General features: G+C 38.1%; 1 protein-coding gene across 2 annotated transcripts in view; it reads left to right on the top strand.

The window, feature by feature from the left end:
• BANK1 (B-cell scaffold protein with ankyrin repeats 1) overlaps positions 1-12,228 on the top strand; it is a 331,256-nt gene extending 319,028 nt beyond the window's left edge. For both annotated transcript variants that reach the window (XM_018049269.1, XM_018049268.1), the window contains exons 13-17: positions 4,656-4,719; positions 8,563-8,592; positions 9,604-9,659; positions 10,878-10,942; positions 11,207-12,228. In XM_018049269.1, the coding sequence (XP_017904758.1) occupies positions 4,656-4,719; positions 8,563-8,592; positions 9,604-9,659; positions 10,878-10,937 (210 nt within the window). In that variant the 3' untranslated portion in view covers positions 10,938-10,942; positions 11,207-12,228. The remainder of the gene's footprint in view (positions 1-4,655; positions 4,720-8,562; positions 8,593-9,603; positions 9,660-10,877; positions 10,943-11,206) is intronic.

Genomic DNA, 15,965 nt, shown 5'->3' with positions numbered 1-15,965 from the left:
CAAAGAAAATAAAGCTTTCACTGTTTCCATTGTTTCCCTATCTATATGCCATGAAGTGATGGGACCAGATGCCATGATCTTAGCTTTTTGAATGTTCAGTTTTAAACCAACTTTTTCACTCTCCTCTTTTACCTTCATTAAGAGCCTCTTTAGTTCCTTTTCACTTTTCTGCCATAAGGGTGGTATCATATGCATATCTGAGGTTATTGATATTTCTCCCGGCAATCTTGATTCCAGCTTGGGCTTCATCCAGCCCGGCATTTCACATGATGTACTCTGCATATAAGTTAAATAAACAGGGTGACAGTATACTGCCTTGATGCACTCCTTTCCCAGTTTTGAACCAATTTGTTTTTCCATGTTTGGTTTTAACTGTTGCTTCTTGACCTGCATACAGATTTCTCGGGAGGTAGGTAAGGTGCTCTGGTATTCCCATCTCTTTCAGAATTTTCCACAGTTCTTTGTGATTCACACAGTTAAAGGCTTTAGCCTAATCAGTAAAGCAAAAGTAGATGTTTTCCTGGAACTCTTAATTTTTCTATGATCCAGTGGATGTTGGCAATTTGATCTCTGGTTCCTCTGCCCTTTCTAAGTCCAGCCTGTACATCTGGAAGTTCCTGGTTCATGTACTGTTGAGCATAGCTTGGAGGATTTTGAGCATGACCTTACTAGCATGTAAAATGAGTGTAATTGTGCAGTAGTTTAAACATTCTTTGGCATTGCCCTTCTTTGGGATTGGAATGAAAACTGACCTTTTCCAGTCCTGTGCCCACTGCTGAGTTTTCCAGATTTGCTGGCATATTGAGTGTAGCACTTTAACAGTGTCATCTTTTAGGATTTGAAACAGCTCAGCTGGAATTCTGTCACCTCCACCAGCTTTGTTTGTAGCAATGCTTTCTAAGGCCCATTTGACTTCACATTCCAGGATGTCTGGCTCCAGGTAAGTGATCATACCATCACAGTTATCTGAGTCATTAAGATCTTTTTTGTATATTTATTTTCAGTATCATTTTAGAAAGAATTAAAGGTGGTCTAAGGGGCTTACCAGATGACTCAGTGGTAAAGAATCCTCCTGCCAATGCAAGGGAACTGGGTTCAATCCCTGGGTCAAAAGGATTCCCTGGAGAAGGAAATGGCAACCCACTCCTTGACTAGGAAAGTATTCTTGCTTGGGAAATCCCTTGGCTAGAGGAGCTTAATGTGCTACAGTCCAGGGAGTTGCAAAGAGTTAGACATGACTTAAGGACTAAACACAACAATACTCAATTGCTTCAAGACTGATGTGGCTTATCTAATACATAGGAACAATGGAATAATGAATACAGTAAGCACTTATGCAAAACAAAACCAAAAGGTAACCTGTAGGTGAAAGAACAAACCATAAAACTACTTTCCATAAAAGCCCAAAGCTTGTGACTCTGAGTACGAGGATTTATTCGGTTCTTTTCCCTTTCCTTCCCAAGCTTCCTGATATAATTGACTTAGAACATTGTCTAAATGTAAATTGTACAGTGGATTAATTTTATATGCTGCAAAATGATGACCACCATAGCATTAGCTAATGAAAGGTTGTTGCTGAATCACGCAAAGACGCTGGGATTCTTGGCCTCCAGAGAAGAATTCAATCCAGGGTCAGAGATGAGGCTTGATCACTCAGAGCTTTTGTGTAATAAAGTTTTATTAAAGTATAAAGGAGATAGAGAAAGCTTCTGACATAGACATCAGAAGGGGGTAGAAAAGTACCCACTTGCTAGTGTTAACAATGGAGTAATATACTCTCCAATGAATCCAAAGAATGTATGGAGGTTGTAAAGATCTCACTAGACCTACTCCCATAATTTACATTTTAAGATAACAGAATTAGCCAGAAGGTTTAATCCAGAGACTGTCCTCAGGCAGGATACATGGTCCTAAAGAATGTAGAGGGGAAAAAGAAGTTTGTCCTTTTCTCCTCCTTGAGAATTCCAGACCGCTCTCTCCTTGGGGACCCCTAGACTTATCAACCTGCCTAGGAAATGACTCTCTCACTAACACCTCCATCATGTCACAAAATTAACATTTCTGTGTGACAAGAACATACAATATTAACTCTCTTAGCAACTTTCAAGTTGCTATCTATAATATATATGTAATACGGTACTGTTAAATAGTCATCTTGCTGTACACTGGATTCCCAGAACTTTTTCATCTTGTAACTGGAAGTTTGTACCCTTTGACCAACATCAGCATCTCTGAATTTCTTCCACTCCTCAGTCCCCAATAACCACCATTCAATTCTGTTTCTATGAATTGGCTTTTTTAAGTGTTCACATATAAGTATGATCATACAGTATTTGTCTTTTCCTATCTGACTTATTTCACTTGGCATAACGCCCTCAGAGTCTATCCATGTTGCCAAAAATGGTAGGATTTCCTTCTTTCTCATGGGTGAATAGTATTACCTCATGTATATATATACACACACACATATACAGACATATATATCACATGTTCTTTACCCATTCCTAGACATTTAGGTGGTTTCCACATCTTGGCTAATGCAATGAACGTGGAAGTGCAGCTGTTTCGTTGAGATGAGATCATGATTTCATTTCCTTTGGATAAATACCCAGAAGTAGGAATGCTGAATCATATGATGGTACTATTTTTAATATTTTGAGGAAGCTCCATACCGATTTCCATAATGGCTGCACCGATTTACATTTCCACCAACTCTGCACAAGGCTTCTTTTTTCTCCATGACCTCATTTGTTACCCCTTGTCCTTTGATGATAATCATTCTAACAGTTCTGAGGTAAGATCCTGTTGTGGGTTTGATTTGCATTTCCCTGAAGATTAATGATGCTGAGAACTTTTTCATTTATCTGTTGGCCATTTTAATGTCTTCTTTGAGAAATGTCTGTTCAGTTCTTCTGACCATTTTTTAATCAGGTTATTTGGGACATTTTTGTCATTAAGTTGTGTGAGTTCTGTATATATTTCAAATCTCAACTCCTGATCACATATATGATTTGCACATATTTTCTCTCAGTCCGCAGGGTGACTTTTCATTTTGTGGGTTGTCCCTTTTGTTATGCAAAAGCTTTTTAGTCTGATGCAGTCCCAGCTTTTATTTTTGCTTTTGTTGCTTGTGCTTTTTCAGCTATATCCAAAGTATCATTGCCAAGATGAATGTGAGAAAGACTTTTCCCTGTGTTTTTTCAATCAGTCCTGAAGGGCCTGAACAAAAGTTGTGTCTGCGTGTCTGCTTAGTCACTCAGTCATGTCTGACTCTTTGCAACCCTATGAACTGTAGCCCACCAGGCTCCTCTGTCTGTGGAATTCTCCAGGCAAGAATACTGGAGTGGGTTGCCATTTCCTCCTCCAGGGGATCTTCCAGATCCAGGGATCAAACCCCTGTCTCCTGAATTGCAGGCAGATTCTTTGCCCACTGAGCCATTGGGGACAAAAGTCAGAACATCAAAAAATGAATGTTCTCCCTATTTTCCCAATACACACTGACCATACACTTTTCAATCTTACTCTTGTAGTTTACAAAAAATATTCATTTTAATCCCAAAGATGAATCTATCAGAGAGGGCTGTGAAATTATATTCTTACTGACAGAGAGGTATTATCCCAGGAAAATAAGAGAGAAAATGGCACAAGCATAGATTTATTAGTAGAAGAGTTTCTAGAATAATGAAGACCCAGGTAGAATCCCTGGAGTTGAAGGTGAGATGATTGAAAAAAACCTTGCCTTTAGCTCCCCTCTCTCCTGCTCACAATCACCGAGTTCCTAAAGAAGAATGTTTGCTCCACTCATAGGAGAGGATCTTTAAGGCAATGAACACAACTCTATTTTAAGAAAAGTTGTTTCTAGGTTTGCAGGGCAGCCCTTAAGAAAAGTGCTACTCTTAAATTCTCTTCTAAAAGCACATTTATTGGTACTCCCTTTGGCAGGACATACACTAAAATTAGAACAATACAAAGATTAGCATGGCCCCTGCGCAGGATGACATGCAAATTCATGAAGCAGCCCATATTTTTTAAAAAATAAATAAAAGCAGATATATTGAGCATTAGCTTGTTTTACCTTTCAGTTAAAAAGGTAATAGATGTTCAGTATAGAACATTTGGAAAGCAAAGAAAGATCACAAATGAGTTAAAAATGGAAATCCAGTTATGTATCATTTGCTCCTGAGTCCCTGGTTCTTAGTAGGACCTGCTAGGAAAGCATGCACCCTGCAGAGGCTAGAGATGGGCTCAGGCAGCAACAAACCATTGTTATGTTGGCCTTCTGCTTTGAGGCACCGATAGCCAGTGTAGATGCCTCAGGCGTTCGTTTGGGAAAGAAGCTCCCAGAAGAATTGGGCTCTGGGTTCCCACCCTGGCTGTACATCTTCTGTGTGATTTAGGAAAGTTACTTAATCTTCTCTAACTCAGTTTCCATATCGGTAAAAGGAGATGATGATGTTTTTTATCCACCTCGTGAAGTTGTGAGGATTAAGTAAAACAATACATGTGAAGCAGCAAGGATGGTGGCTGGAACACTAAGTACCACATTAGCACTAAGTTGTAGTGGTTTTACTGGTCGTACTAGTTAAAGTTTCCATCTCAATTCATGACAAATTCGTGAACCTTGACTTCTCTTTCCTGGTTGTCTCCTCATTAAGGAAAAACTACGCCAACTACGAGATTGCATTGTTGGAAAAAGGCCAGAAGAAGAAAATGTCTACAGTAAGTAAAATTTGTCTGCTCTTCAAAAATAATAGAGTGATGAAGTGGAAAAGGCAAGAATGGTGAAATAAAACGGGCCTGAGTTCAAATTTATATCCAGTCACTTCCCAGCTGCTTAAACTGGAGACTGTCTTACTCCTTGGTACTCAGGGCCCTGGTCTGCAAAACAAGAATAATCAGACATATACCTGGAAGTGGTTGTACAAGTTAACACATAAAATACTTTTCACCTTCTCTGGCCCATAATGTAAATGCTAGTTACTTCCTTCCCTTTGATTTCCATATAAGTTGCAAATAAGATAATTATGCTTTAGTTGTGTGTGTGTGTGTATAAGTCTCAATAACGGGGTATTAAATTGTTAAAGAGTCACACTTTTTTTTAAGAAGGTAGAATATTCTCAATATAGTCAATTCTCACAGTTGTCCACATGTGGATCATTTTAAATTATAAATCTCATGTTGCCTTCCCCTGAAGCTAGCATGCTTCTTCTCAACACAGATTCCCCTTGCTAATAATTAGCAGTTGCTCCCAGGGGGGAAAAACACTCATTTTAATGTTAACACAAACATTATTAAGATGGTAAATCTCCAAAGATAAACAACGCATTCCAAAATTGAAAATAAATTACGTTGTCATTCTCTGACCACCCTATCCCCAAGTCCCTACCCCTGTACAGATAATTAAAAACTGACAACTACTAGGAAAGTTTGAAAGCCTCCATCTCTTCTATTTTCAATAATACTGCATAACTTTTAGATAGTACTTCATGCTGAAATTCGCTATGTTAAAATTCATTTTCTTTTTATATTACTGGCTTGTTATCTATTTCTTCATGGAGAATTCTTTAAGCTTTCTTAGAAATGTTTTCTAAAACATAAATATGCTTTCTAAAATAATTAAGGTCCCGAACACAAAACTAATTTACAAATAACTGAGTTCTACAAACCTACATTCTAATGTGGAATAAGAGTAAAATTTTTTAAATGTATAATATTATAAAATATATAAATAATTTCACTAAGGAACATTAAATAGTAGTAGTAGCTAATATTTATTGTCTTATCTACTATTCACAAAATCATCCCATTAATAACCCTTTTGAGATAGGCATTAGTCCCAATTTACAATAGGGAAACTGAGAATCTGAGAAATTAAGAAACCTCTAAACACACAGATTAGAGATTACAGTCTATGTCTACTGGAATCCAAAGTTAACACTCTTAATCATTGGTGTTTTAATTAGGAATCAACTAGTTCTTCTTTCAGCTAAAATGGAATAAGCAGTACCAGACAAACCCTCCCACTGTAAGGATACAAATAATAGGCAAAAAAATATGAAGCAACTGATTTCAGGGAGTAAATGATAGGCAGATTTAGACTGTAATCCCAGAGAAAAACAAAATATGTGAGATGTCTCTCACCATTACCCACAAGATGATTTTCTGACTAGAGTCTGTGCAAAGCAGTCAAACTGAGGTAGCAAAGATAAGAGTTCAGGGCAGCCAGAGTCCCACTCCAGTACTCTTGCCTGGAAAATCCCATGGACGGAGGAGCCTGGAAGGCTGCAGTCCATGGGGTCGCACAGAGTCGGACACGACTAAACGACTTCACTTTCACTTTTCACTTGCATGCATTGGAGAAGGAAATGGCAACCCACTTCAGTGTTCTTGCCTGGATAATCCCAGGGACGGGGGAGTCTGGTGGGCTGCCGTCTATGGGGTCGCACAGAGTCGGACACGACTGAAGTGACTTAGCAGCAGAGATGTTGGAATGTGTGTGGTAAGACACTGAAGAGGAGGTAACCACGAAGAGAGGAAGCCTCAGAGGGAGGGAGGGGCTCCACAAGTCTGGCTGAGAGATGAGCTGTACATGTGCAGACAAGACCAATCAAAGCATGTAAGATAGCAGCTTTTAGTGCTGTGAAGGCAGAGCAGAGACACTGAAGGTTGGGCAAAGCCAAGGAAAAGCCAAACTGGGGATGTGTCTTTGAGTTCTGCCCTGCCAGAGAGGAAAGGTCTCCTAACACTTTGTTAAAATGCCTGGCATCCTGCTGTGACACCCAAGAGATGTAAAGAGTAAGGACCATGACTTAGAGTAAGACCTACTCTAGACTTGCCCCAGCGAAGCCTAGAACCAAACCCCTACAAGAGCCCGGTGGAAAATGGAACTCGTACGCTTAGTCCTGCTGTTGTTGTTTAGCGGCTAAGTCGTGTCTGACTCTTTTGCCACCTCCATGGACGGGGGCTTGCCAGGTGCCAGTCCATGGGATTTCTTAGGCAAGAATGCTGGAGTGAGCTGGCATTTCCTTCTCTAGGGGATCTTCCCAACCCAGGAATCAAATCCACATCTCCTGCATAGCAGGCAGAGTTTTTTCACTGCTGAATCATTAGGGAAGCTCTATTAAGAGTCTTAGCAAACATCTTGAGCTTTGTATAGGTTGACACTGAGAAAAAGCAGAAAACCAAGCCTACCACAGGTTCATGACAGTAATCAAACTGCCTGGTAAAACAAGAACCTATATTCATCAAAGGAATATAGAATATGAATATAGAATCCAGAATATGCTACAGATTACCTTTAAAATCCAGTATTCAGGGTTTTATTTTTTAATGAGGTACAAATAAAAAGAAAATGTGATTCACAGAAAAGAAAAAAGAAAGCATCAATAAAAACTGAACCTGAGATAGTCTTATTGTTGACCTTAACAAAATTAATGAGAAATATGGTTTTAAAGAGTGAATAAATATGAAATTTCAACAGGATAACTGAAACTATATAGAAGAACCAGATGGAAATTTATAGAAATTAAAATTACAATAAAACAAATGAAAAATTATCAGAAGAACTTATCAGCAGATTGAATATAGCAAAAATAAGAGTTAATCAACTTAAAGACAGATCAGTAGAAATTATCCAATATGATGAAAAAGGAGATAAAAAAACTTAAAAATGAATGGAGCCTCAGAGACAGATAGGACATAACACAGTCTAACATGCACGTAGTCAGAGTCCCAGAGGAAAAACTAGTGAGTTTGGGCAAAACATTTTAAAATAAACAATGGTCAGATATTTTCCAAATTCAATGTAAACTACCTTCATACTGTTCCAAGAACTTAAAAAAAACTCCAGTTAGCCTGTTAAGCCAAACTATATTTGAGCGCTGGTAGTCAAGCTACTTCAAGTCAAGGTAAATTCTTGTTAGCAGCCAGAGAAAAAGACATATATCAAGAGAAAAGCATAAATGTATTCCATATTCACTAATTTCTTATCAGAAACATGGAGGACTAAAGACAGTGCAATAATATCTTTGAAAGTGCTAAAATAAAAACAAATGACAACTTAGAATTGTATATCCAGGAAAAATAACCTTCAAAAATTTGTTGAAATTGAGACATTTTCAGATAATTGAAATCAGAGAATTCATAGACAGGAAAATTGCAATGTAAGAAATGCTAAAGAATGCCATACAAGGTGTATGAATTGTACTGTATATAATTATTTCTGAATCAGGTTATTTTTTAAAATACTTGAATAGCTCAGGCTAAAAGAATATCAAGGCTGAGTAGGAAGCTATTATTAAGCGTCAAATATATCTAAAATTGTGATAATGTGGAACAAACATCGGAAGGAAAAAAAGACATAGTTTCACACTTAGTGATACAAGTAATAAAAGACAGTTACATACTTAGCGGCCGGAGGTATTTTTTAAAATCAGACTATGAAACTTCATAGTCATCTCAAGACAAGAAGTAGTCAACCGATAAGAAGAGATGACCCTAAGATAAACATGGAGCAAAACTCAGTAGAATGTGCTTCTTTTTTTTTTTTTTTTTGTCTTGTAGATAAGCTCACCATTGTGCACCATCCAAATGGTAAGTGGTGTTTATTAAAGAATTTAGGACTAAAACAAAGCCCAGAACAAACCAACTTTTGTATTAATGTAAACCTAATGTGATTAGGCTGGTCAGTGTAAAAACTCACAGAGATTTTATATTTATATGTAAGGCAATTTGATATCCAAAATAAATGTGAGGTGATTCTAGAATAGCGATGCTAGAGGCATTGTGATATGGTAAAAGAAGCATGCACTTTGAACTCTGACTTGGCTCTTCAAACTTAACTAGCTGTGACCTTTGACACGTCACTTAAACTCTTTACACCTCAGTTCCCTCATATGTAAAATATAGATAAGAATTCTATCATGGGGAATTGCTATAATAACTGATGATGACTGATGTAAATGGCGCCAACTTGGTAAGTGGGAAATGTTGATAGAGGAAATGAACTTAGAATAAAACTTAATAGATGGAAGGGTTCACTTTAGTGTAATGAGAGAGAAATGTGTGCAGAAAGTGAGGAGGGCAGAGAGGAGCTGCAGGCCAGCTGGGGTGTTGTCTAAAGAGCTGTGAGCTCTGCCTCCAGCCTGAAGCGCAGCACTGACCGTGGGAAGTGCAGAAGCAGGAGAACAGAAGCGTGTGGCTGGACGGAAAGTCAGAAACTTGTGATAGAAGCAGAAGTGGCATGGGCCACGATGCAGGGGTAGGAGCAAACTTATAAAAAAGTGTGCTTTGCAGTTACCTGATCCTGGTAAATGGGGAAGAGAAGAAGGCAAAATCAAACGGAGGTTGTTATTCATGGTGTTGGATAGTTTCTGAGCTCATCAACTCCTCAATATGTGGGTATGAGAAATTAATACATACATATTAATACAAATTGATACATAATTGCCAAGATGCCTTTTCAATATGCACATTTTATCTCTTTAGTGTTTTTTATCTTTACCCATATCCTACTCTATGCATATATATTTTTCAAATGCTAAATAAAGGAATTACTAAATTTGTGAATGAATAAAGCGTTAGTAACAGCGTTTGTATTTCTAGGTAACGAAAGTGCCCACAGTGAAAGTATGTTACATAACATACCCTTTGGCAGTAAGGTGGGTTGTGTTTATCTTCATTTTTATAAAATACAAACAAAGAACTTATTTGTTGAGAAAGAACATGAAAGCCTTCTATCCTGACTATGTTTTGAAACATTCCAACAGATATGAACTAAATAGGTTACATAAGCATTTGTGTGCAAAATACATGAGCAGTAATTTTAAAAACATAACTGTTTGTAAAAAAGCAAAGAAAGAACTTAAAGGAGAAAGGCCCTGAAGCTAACATGTGCACAAACGTGTACAGACCAAATAAATTGTAGAGAAGTTATAAACACATCTTCTTTAGCAAAAGAAATATGATGAGTCTATTTGAACCACAGTTTATACAATCCTTAAAATCTAGTTTTGGGAAAAAATATAATGTGAAAATATTGTTCGTATAAATATGTGTTGCTTCACATTGTAGTGTTAACTGAAAGTAAATTGCTAATGAGAAGCTAAAAATAACCCTAAAGAAAGAAGGTGCAAATGGAAAAGCCAAGACCAGTTCAAGACAATATCCTTGATGTCCCGACCACACACTTTTCTTCATAAAAAATTGCGCTATTCCAATTGTCCATATATGTGATGTAGGAAGTTTGCACTATTACCTGTTGTGTGGCAGCTGGATTTCTTGCTAAAATCCTGAATTAGGGCCCATTACAAACTAGTTTTAGTTTACCAAATTTTGATAACCCTTTAAGTTCTCCCATCCTTCAATATATCATAACATAAAAGTTATGTTAATACATTAACATAAAAGTCATTCACTCTTAAGAACTGCTTGAAGTAGTTCTTTGCATTTCTGGATCATTCTGTGGCCCACCGGTGAGCAATAGACCTAATGGTTCTGTAGCGCATAGACTCGTGAGACCCATTTGACTGTCGCAGAATTGTGAGGTACCATCTAGCTTTATGAAAATATCTTTGTCGAGCAAAGTTCCTTCTACAAGATCTGAAGGACTATTTTAAGAGCAAGCTTTTGGGTAAGAGGAAAATAATACAAATTCCCAACACTTATTCTCCCTCGAAAAGGAAATAAAATTTGAACTCAAGGACATTGACGTGGTTGAACTTGACAATGATTCTTTCCTTTTAAGATGGGGGACTATCTTGCCAGTTGCCTCTACAAAGCTGTTCTCCCGTGACTGCGAAAGGCAGCTATGACTTTGTCATGTTTCTTTGTTCAGCCTTAAAATGGAGAAATGCTAATTCTGTGTATTTTTTCCTTAGCTTCCTGCTCGACCCCAGGTGGAAAAGGATTTTGGTTTCTGTTGCAGGAAAGATCACTAAAGATGGTAAAATATCAGCTATATATCAACCATATTTTTTAGAAAACCTAAAGCAAGCTTATTAGGAACTTGAAAGATCATTTGTCTAACAAATGGAATACCTTAAATATTTCATTGTCTTCTCCTGAAAGGATAAACATATGTATTTTTCAAGCTAAAGGTGATTGTTCCGTAGAAAGATTTATGTGTAGGGGTGATTTTATGCTAGCTAATCAATTTTAGTTGATGATCCATTATTCGCTAATACATGTCCTGTGATCTTATTTTCAGGCTATTATAATGAAACTCAAGAATCTGCAGACAATTTCTGGGTGAAGCAAGCTTGCATTTGGATTGCCTGCTGTCTTAGGATAAATCTATGCTATGAAAGCAGAAGCAAGTTTTGAGTTTCAGAATGTTATTGCCACACTTTATTGGCATTGTACCTGCTTCAAATGAGTATATCAAGATTAAGTTTGAATGCTATAGAGCAGTTGCATTCTTTGAAAATTCTTGCATTTTACCTGGCACTTTGCTTATGAAGCGGGTATTTCCCATTTTTTAAATTAAAAACAAGAGCAGAGAATTTAAATGCTCTGTAGCAAAGTTATTGGGCCTATTTAAGGGGCTAACCTTATAGTTTACTCCTCCTACACTGAGAATAAACATAAAAAAATACAAATTTGTTTTATACATATTGGCTTTTCCAGTGGATAATCTATTTTCTGAATTTCTCACGTTCAAAACTCTAATTGTTATTATCAGATCATGCTTACAACAACCTTCCATTTTTCAGAGCCTGTTTGCATATAACCTTTATATCTCAGATTAATATACATTTTCACAACCTATATTTTCTATTAAAAGGCCTACAATTTCATCAACCAAATTCTTAGAAGCAATTTATGAGCTTAAAATAGAATGCAGTTTCACCATTCTATGATTTCTGCCCACAGTTGCTACAAATAAAATGAATGTTTAAAGCTGTCTGACTTTTCAAAACAAATGTATGAAATTAACCTCTGAAGTCTTTTGCTTACTAGTTTACAGAGAGAAGTCCACCAAATTTTTTTAATAATTTTACTGTGTAGGGCTCATAAAATAAACACACAAATTATTTTTTTCTAGCTTATAAACAGTAAGTGATAGGAATATCCAATATTGTAAAGTAATTAGCCTGCAATTAAAATAAATCAATTAATTTTAAAAATACATGCATACTATATATACTTAATACATACAATAATGGAAATTTTAAATACATGTAACCACCATTCCTAATGTGGTTTATAAGGGGAAAAAATGCAATTCAATAAACAATTTAGGATTAAAAAAATAGTAATAAAGTGATTCTGCAAAACACTGCCTGTAAGTTTCTTGTGACCATTAACACTCTCAAACTCAAGTTTTAAAAAAGAATATAGTTGTTTGATCAATCCCTAATAGAAAGTGATTTTTGATTATGACATCTGGAAATTTGGTCCATAGTTTCACATTTAAATTTTCAAGAAATGGAATGCTCCCATTTGGTGCTTCAGGTGGTAAAGAATCTGCCTGCAATGTGGGAGACCTGGGTTCAATCCGTAGGTTCAGAAGATCCCCTGGAGAAGAGAACCGCTATCCACTCCAGTATTCTGACCTGGAGAATTCCAAGGACAGAGGAGCCTGGCAGGCTGCAGTCCATGGGTTCACAGTGAGTCAGACACGACTGAGCAACTTTCATTTTCATTTCTGTGGATTGTCCCACCCAAAGAGTCAGGAAAAGCAATAGGAAAATTGACTACTTTTCTGTAATTTTCTAAATCTGTAAAATTTAAGTGTCTCTATTATCTCTATTGGACTTCCCCGATAGCTCAGCAGGTGAAAAATCCTCCTGCAATGCTGGAGACACGGGCTCAATCCCTGGATTGGAGAGATCCCCTGGAGGAGGAAATGGCAACCCACTCCAGTATTCGTGCCTGGGAAATTCCATGGACAGAGGAGCCTGGTGGGCTACAGTCCATGGGGTCGCAAAGAGTTGGATGCAACTGAGTACTAACATGCTATGTATCTCTAACGTGAGAATTGCCATTCAGGCCTGTGACTACTGTGTACAGTTCTACTGTTGACTTTATTCTTATTAAAAATGTGAAATCCATTAACAGGTAAAATGACAACTCTTCTAATTACAAAGGGCTTAGATCATTTCTTCAGTTCAGTTCAGTCTCTCAGTTGTGTCCGACTCTTTGCAACCCCATGAATCGCAGCACGCCAGGCCTCCCTGTCCATCACCAACTCCCGGAGTTCACTCAGACTCACGTCCATCGAGTCCGTGATGCCATCCAGCCATCTCATCCTCTGTCGTCCCCTTCTCCTCCTGCCCCCAATCCCTCCCAGCATCAGAGTCTTTTCCAATGAGTCAACTCTTCGCATGAGGTGACCAAAGTACTGGAGTTTCAGCTTGAGCATCATTCCTTCCAAAGAAATCCCAGGGCTGATCTCCTTCAGAATGGACTGGTTGGATCTCCTTTCAGTCCAAGGGACTCTCAAGAGTCTTCTCCAACACCACAGTTCAAAAGCATCAATTCTTCGGCACTCAGCTTTCTTCACAGTCCAACTCTCACATCCATACATGACCACAGGAAAAATCACAGCCTTGACTAGACGGACATTAGTTGGCAAAGTAATGTCTCTGCTTTTGAATATACTATCTAGGTTGGTCATAACTTTTCTTCCAAGGAGTAAGCGTCTTTTAATTCATGGCTGCAATCACCATCTGCAGTGATTTTGGAGCCCAAAAAATAAAGTCTGACACTGTTTCCACTGTTCTTACCTGAGACTCTATTAAGGGTGGAAGTGGGAGTTAAAGCATGAATGTTATTCAGTCCTTTAACACAGAAAGATATCGAAAGTCAGGACCTGTAAGCCTACCTTCTGAACTGGGCTAATTTAGAATAAAATGATAGGGAAAATACCTTTAATCATCTCTTCCCTAGAGTTCTGGCCCTTGAAATTTTTTGACTTTGTCATCATAAAGAAAGGGAGAAAAAGAAACCTAAAAATAACTGAGGTCCCCACTATGCCTCCTAAGCCATGGCTCCTGCCCTGCTTCACCTGTTGGGGCTTCCTGAGTGGCATTCATGGTAAAGAATCCACCTACCAGTGCAGAAGACACAAGAGACTCGGGTTCGATCCCTAGGTTGGGAAGATCCCCTGGAGGAGGAAGTGGCAACAACTCCAGTATTCCTGCCTGGAAAATTCTATGGACAGAGGAGCCTGGCGGGCTGCAGTGCATACGATTGCAAAAGTTGCACACACCTGAGCACAGAGGGCAGAAGAGAGTTTAGAATCGGGATGAGAAAGGAGTTCACAACATGCCTATGGCATGGAAGGAAGAGATGAAAAGTGGAGAAATGCCAAAGCAGAGGAAGGGTAATCCAAATTTAGGAATGATCCTGACTGAATATGTCCAGAAGGAGGCTTCTTTTTTTTTTTTTTTTTTTGGCTGCACAGGCTCTTCATTGGCACATGATCTTCCCTAGTTGTGACGTGCAGCTTTAGTAGCCCTGAAGCATATGTGATTTTAGTTCCTTACCTGGGAATCCAACCCACATCCCCAGCTTTGGAAGGTGGATTCTTAACCACTGGATCACCAGGGAAGTTCCATGGGCTATATTTATAATTTCTGGGCTTTCTCCCTAACATACAGAATACTCTCCATCAAATCTGAGCCACATTACAGAAGTTTTTTAGTGGTGGAAGAGATCGAATGTCAAGATCTGGACTAGAAGACTAGGAAGGTATGAACTTTCCTTGGCGATTTCAGGCATTTGTTTAAGAGCCCTAGTCACTACCAGGAAGGGAAGACCTGTATGGGAAATCTGATGATTTTGTGCCAATCCTGGAAGCCTGAGCAATCTGTGTAGGTAATATACCCTAGCTTTCCCATCGTCCCATCCTCAGTTTGGATTCATTCCTAAGCCGTTGCTCTTAACGTACACAAGAACTACCCCCCTCCCCAAGTTTTTAAATTTATTCAACTCCAACTTCTAGAGAAATTTGGATTGGAATTAAATGTTATCATAAGAATTTTACATTTAATATTCATTTATTTTCTACTTAATTTTCTAGTTTAAAAAAGCATCATCTAGACAAGGGCTTCTCATCTGAGGCATTTGGCAATATCTGGAGACATTTTCATTGCCTTGACTGTGGAGAAGATGCTCTTGGCATCTAGGGTGTTGAGACAATGAACCCTAATAAATATGTTGTAATCCACAAGACAAAAAATTATCTAGAATATCAACAGTGCGACATTGGGAAACTCTGATCTACACTCTAAAGTAAAATGGGATCAACACTTAAAAGAATGTTGTTGAAAGTAAAAACAGTTAATTTTATATGGAATTTTCTGGAAGTGGAATCCCCTGTGATAGTATAAATCAATGTTTTTATTTTGAAGTACATATGGCATAACTTGAATGGACCATTAAAAACTCAAAAAAATGGATGACTCTAATACATTTTCATAAATCAAACAGAGTATTCTACCAGTGGAGACTCCAGTTTTTAGAAAATAAGGCTGTTCTCGGTATTGTTCTAATGAATATGATCTTGTACCTTGAGTCATGATTATATCCTATTCGTGCTCTTGAGTATTTGCTCACCTGAGTTCCTTCTTATAATGCTCAGGAGGTCTGATTTTAATAACTTGGACTTCCCTGAATTTTTATGCTTAGAAAAGCATATTGCTTTTCTAAATTGGTAAATATTTAAGAAAGTGGTCTGCTCCTGAACCTGAGCTAGTAGCTCTCAGCCAGTTAACACAGGGCTGATATGAGACCCCAGTTGCTGTCTTTCTGTAACTGTACCTGCCAACCATATTTGTTGGCCTGCCTTGTTTTGTGGGGCTGACATTTAAGGCAAGGACTGCCACACAAAAAAACACTTGGAACTTCTCCAGTGGTTCAACGGTTAGGACTCCCCACTTCCGCTGCTCGGGGCACGGGTTCAACCCCTCGTCTGGGAGATCCTGGAGATCTCACAAGCTGCGCAGTGGGGCCAATAAATA

This window comes from Capra hircus, chromosome 6, assembly GCF_001704415.2.
Source record: "Capra hircus breed San Clemente chromosome 6, ASM170441v1, whole genome shotgun sequence".
In the NCBI taxonomy this organism is placed as follows: Eukaryota; Metazoa; Chordata; class Mammalia; order Artiodactyla; family Bovidae; genus Capra; species Capra hircus.
Note: the sequence above shows the minus strand (reverse complement) of the source record. Positions and strands in the feature narration are given on the sequence as shown.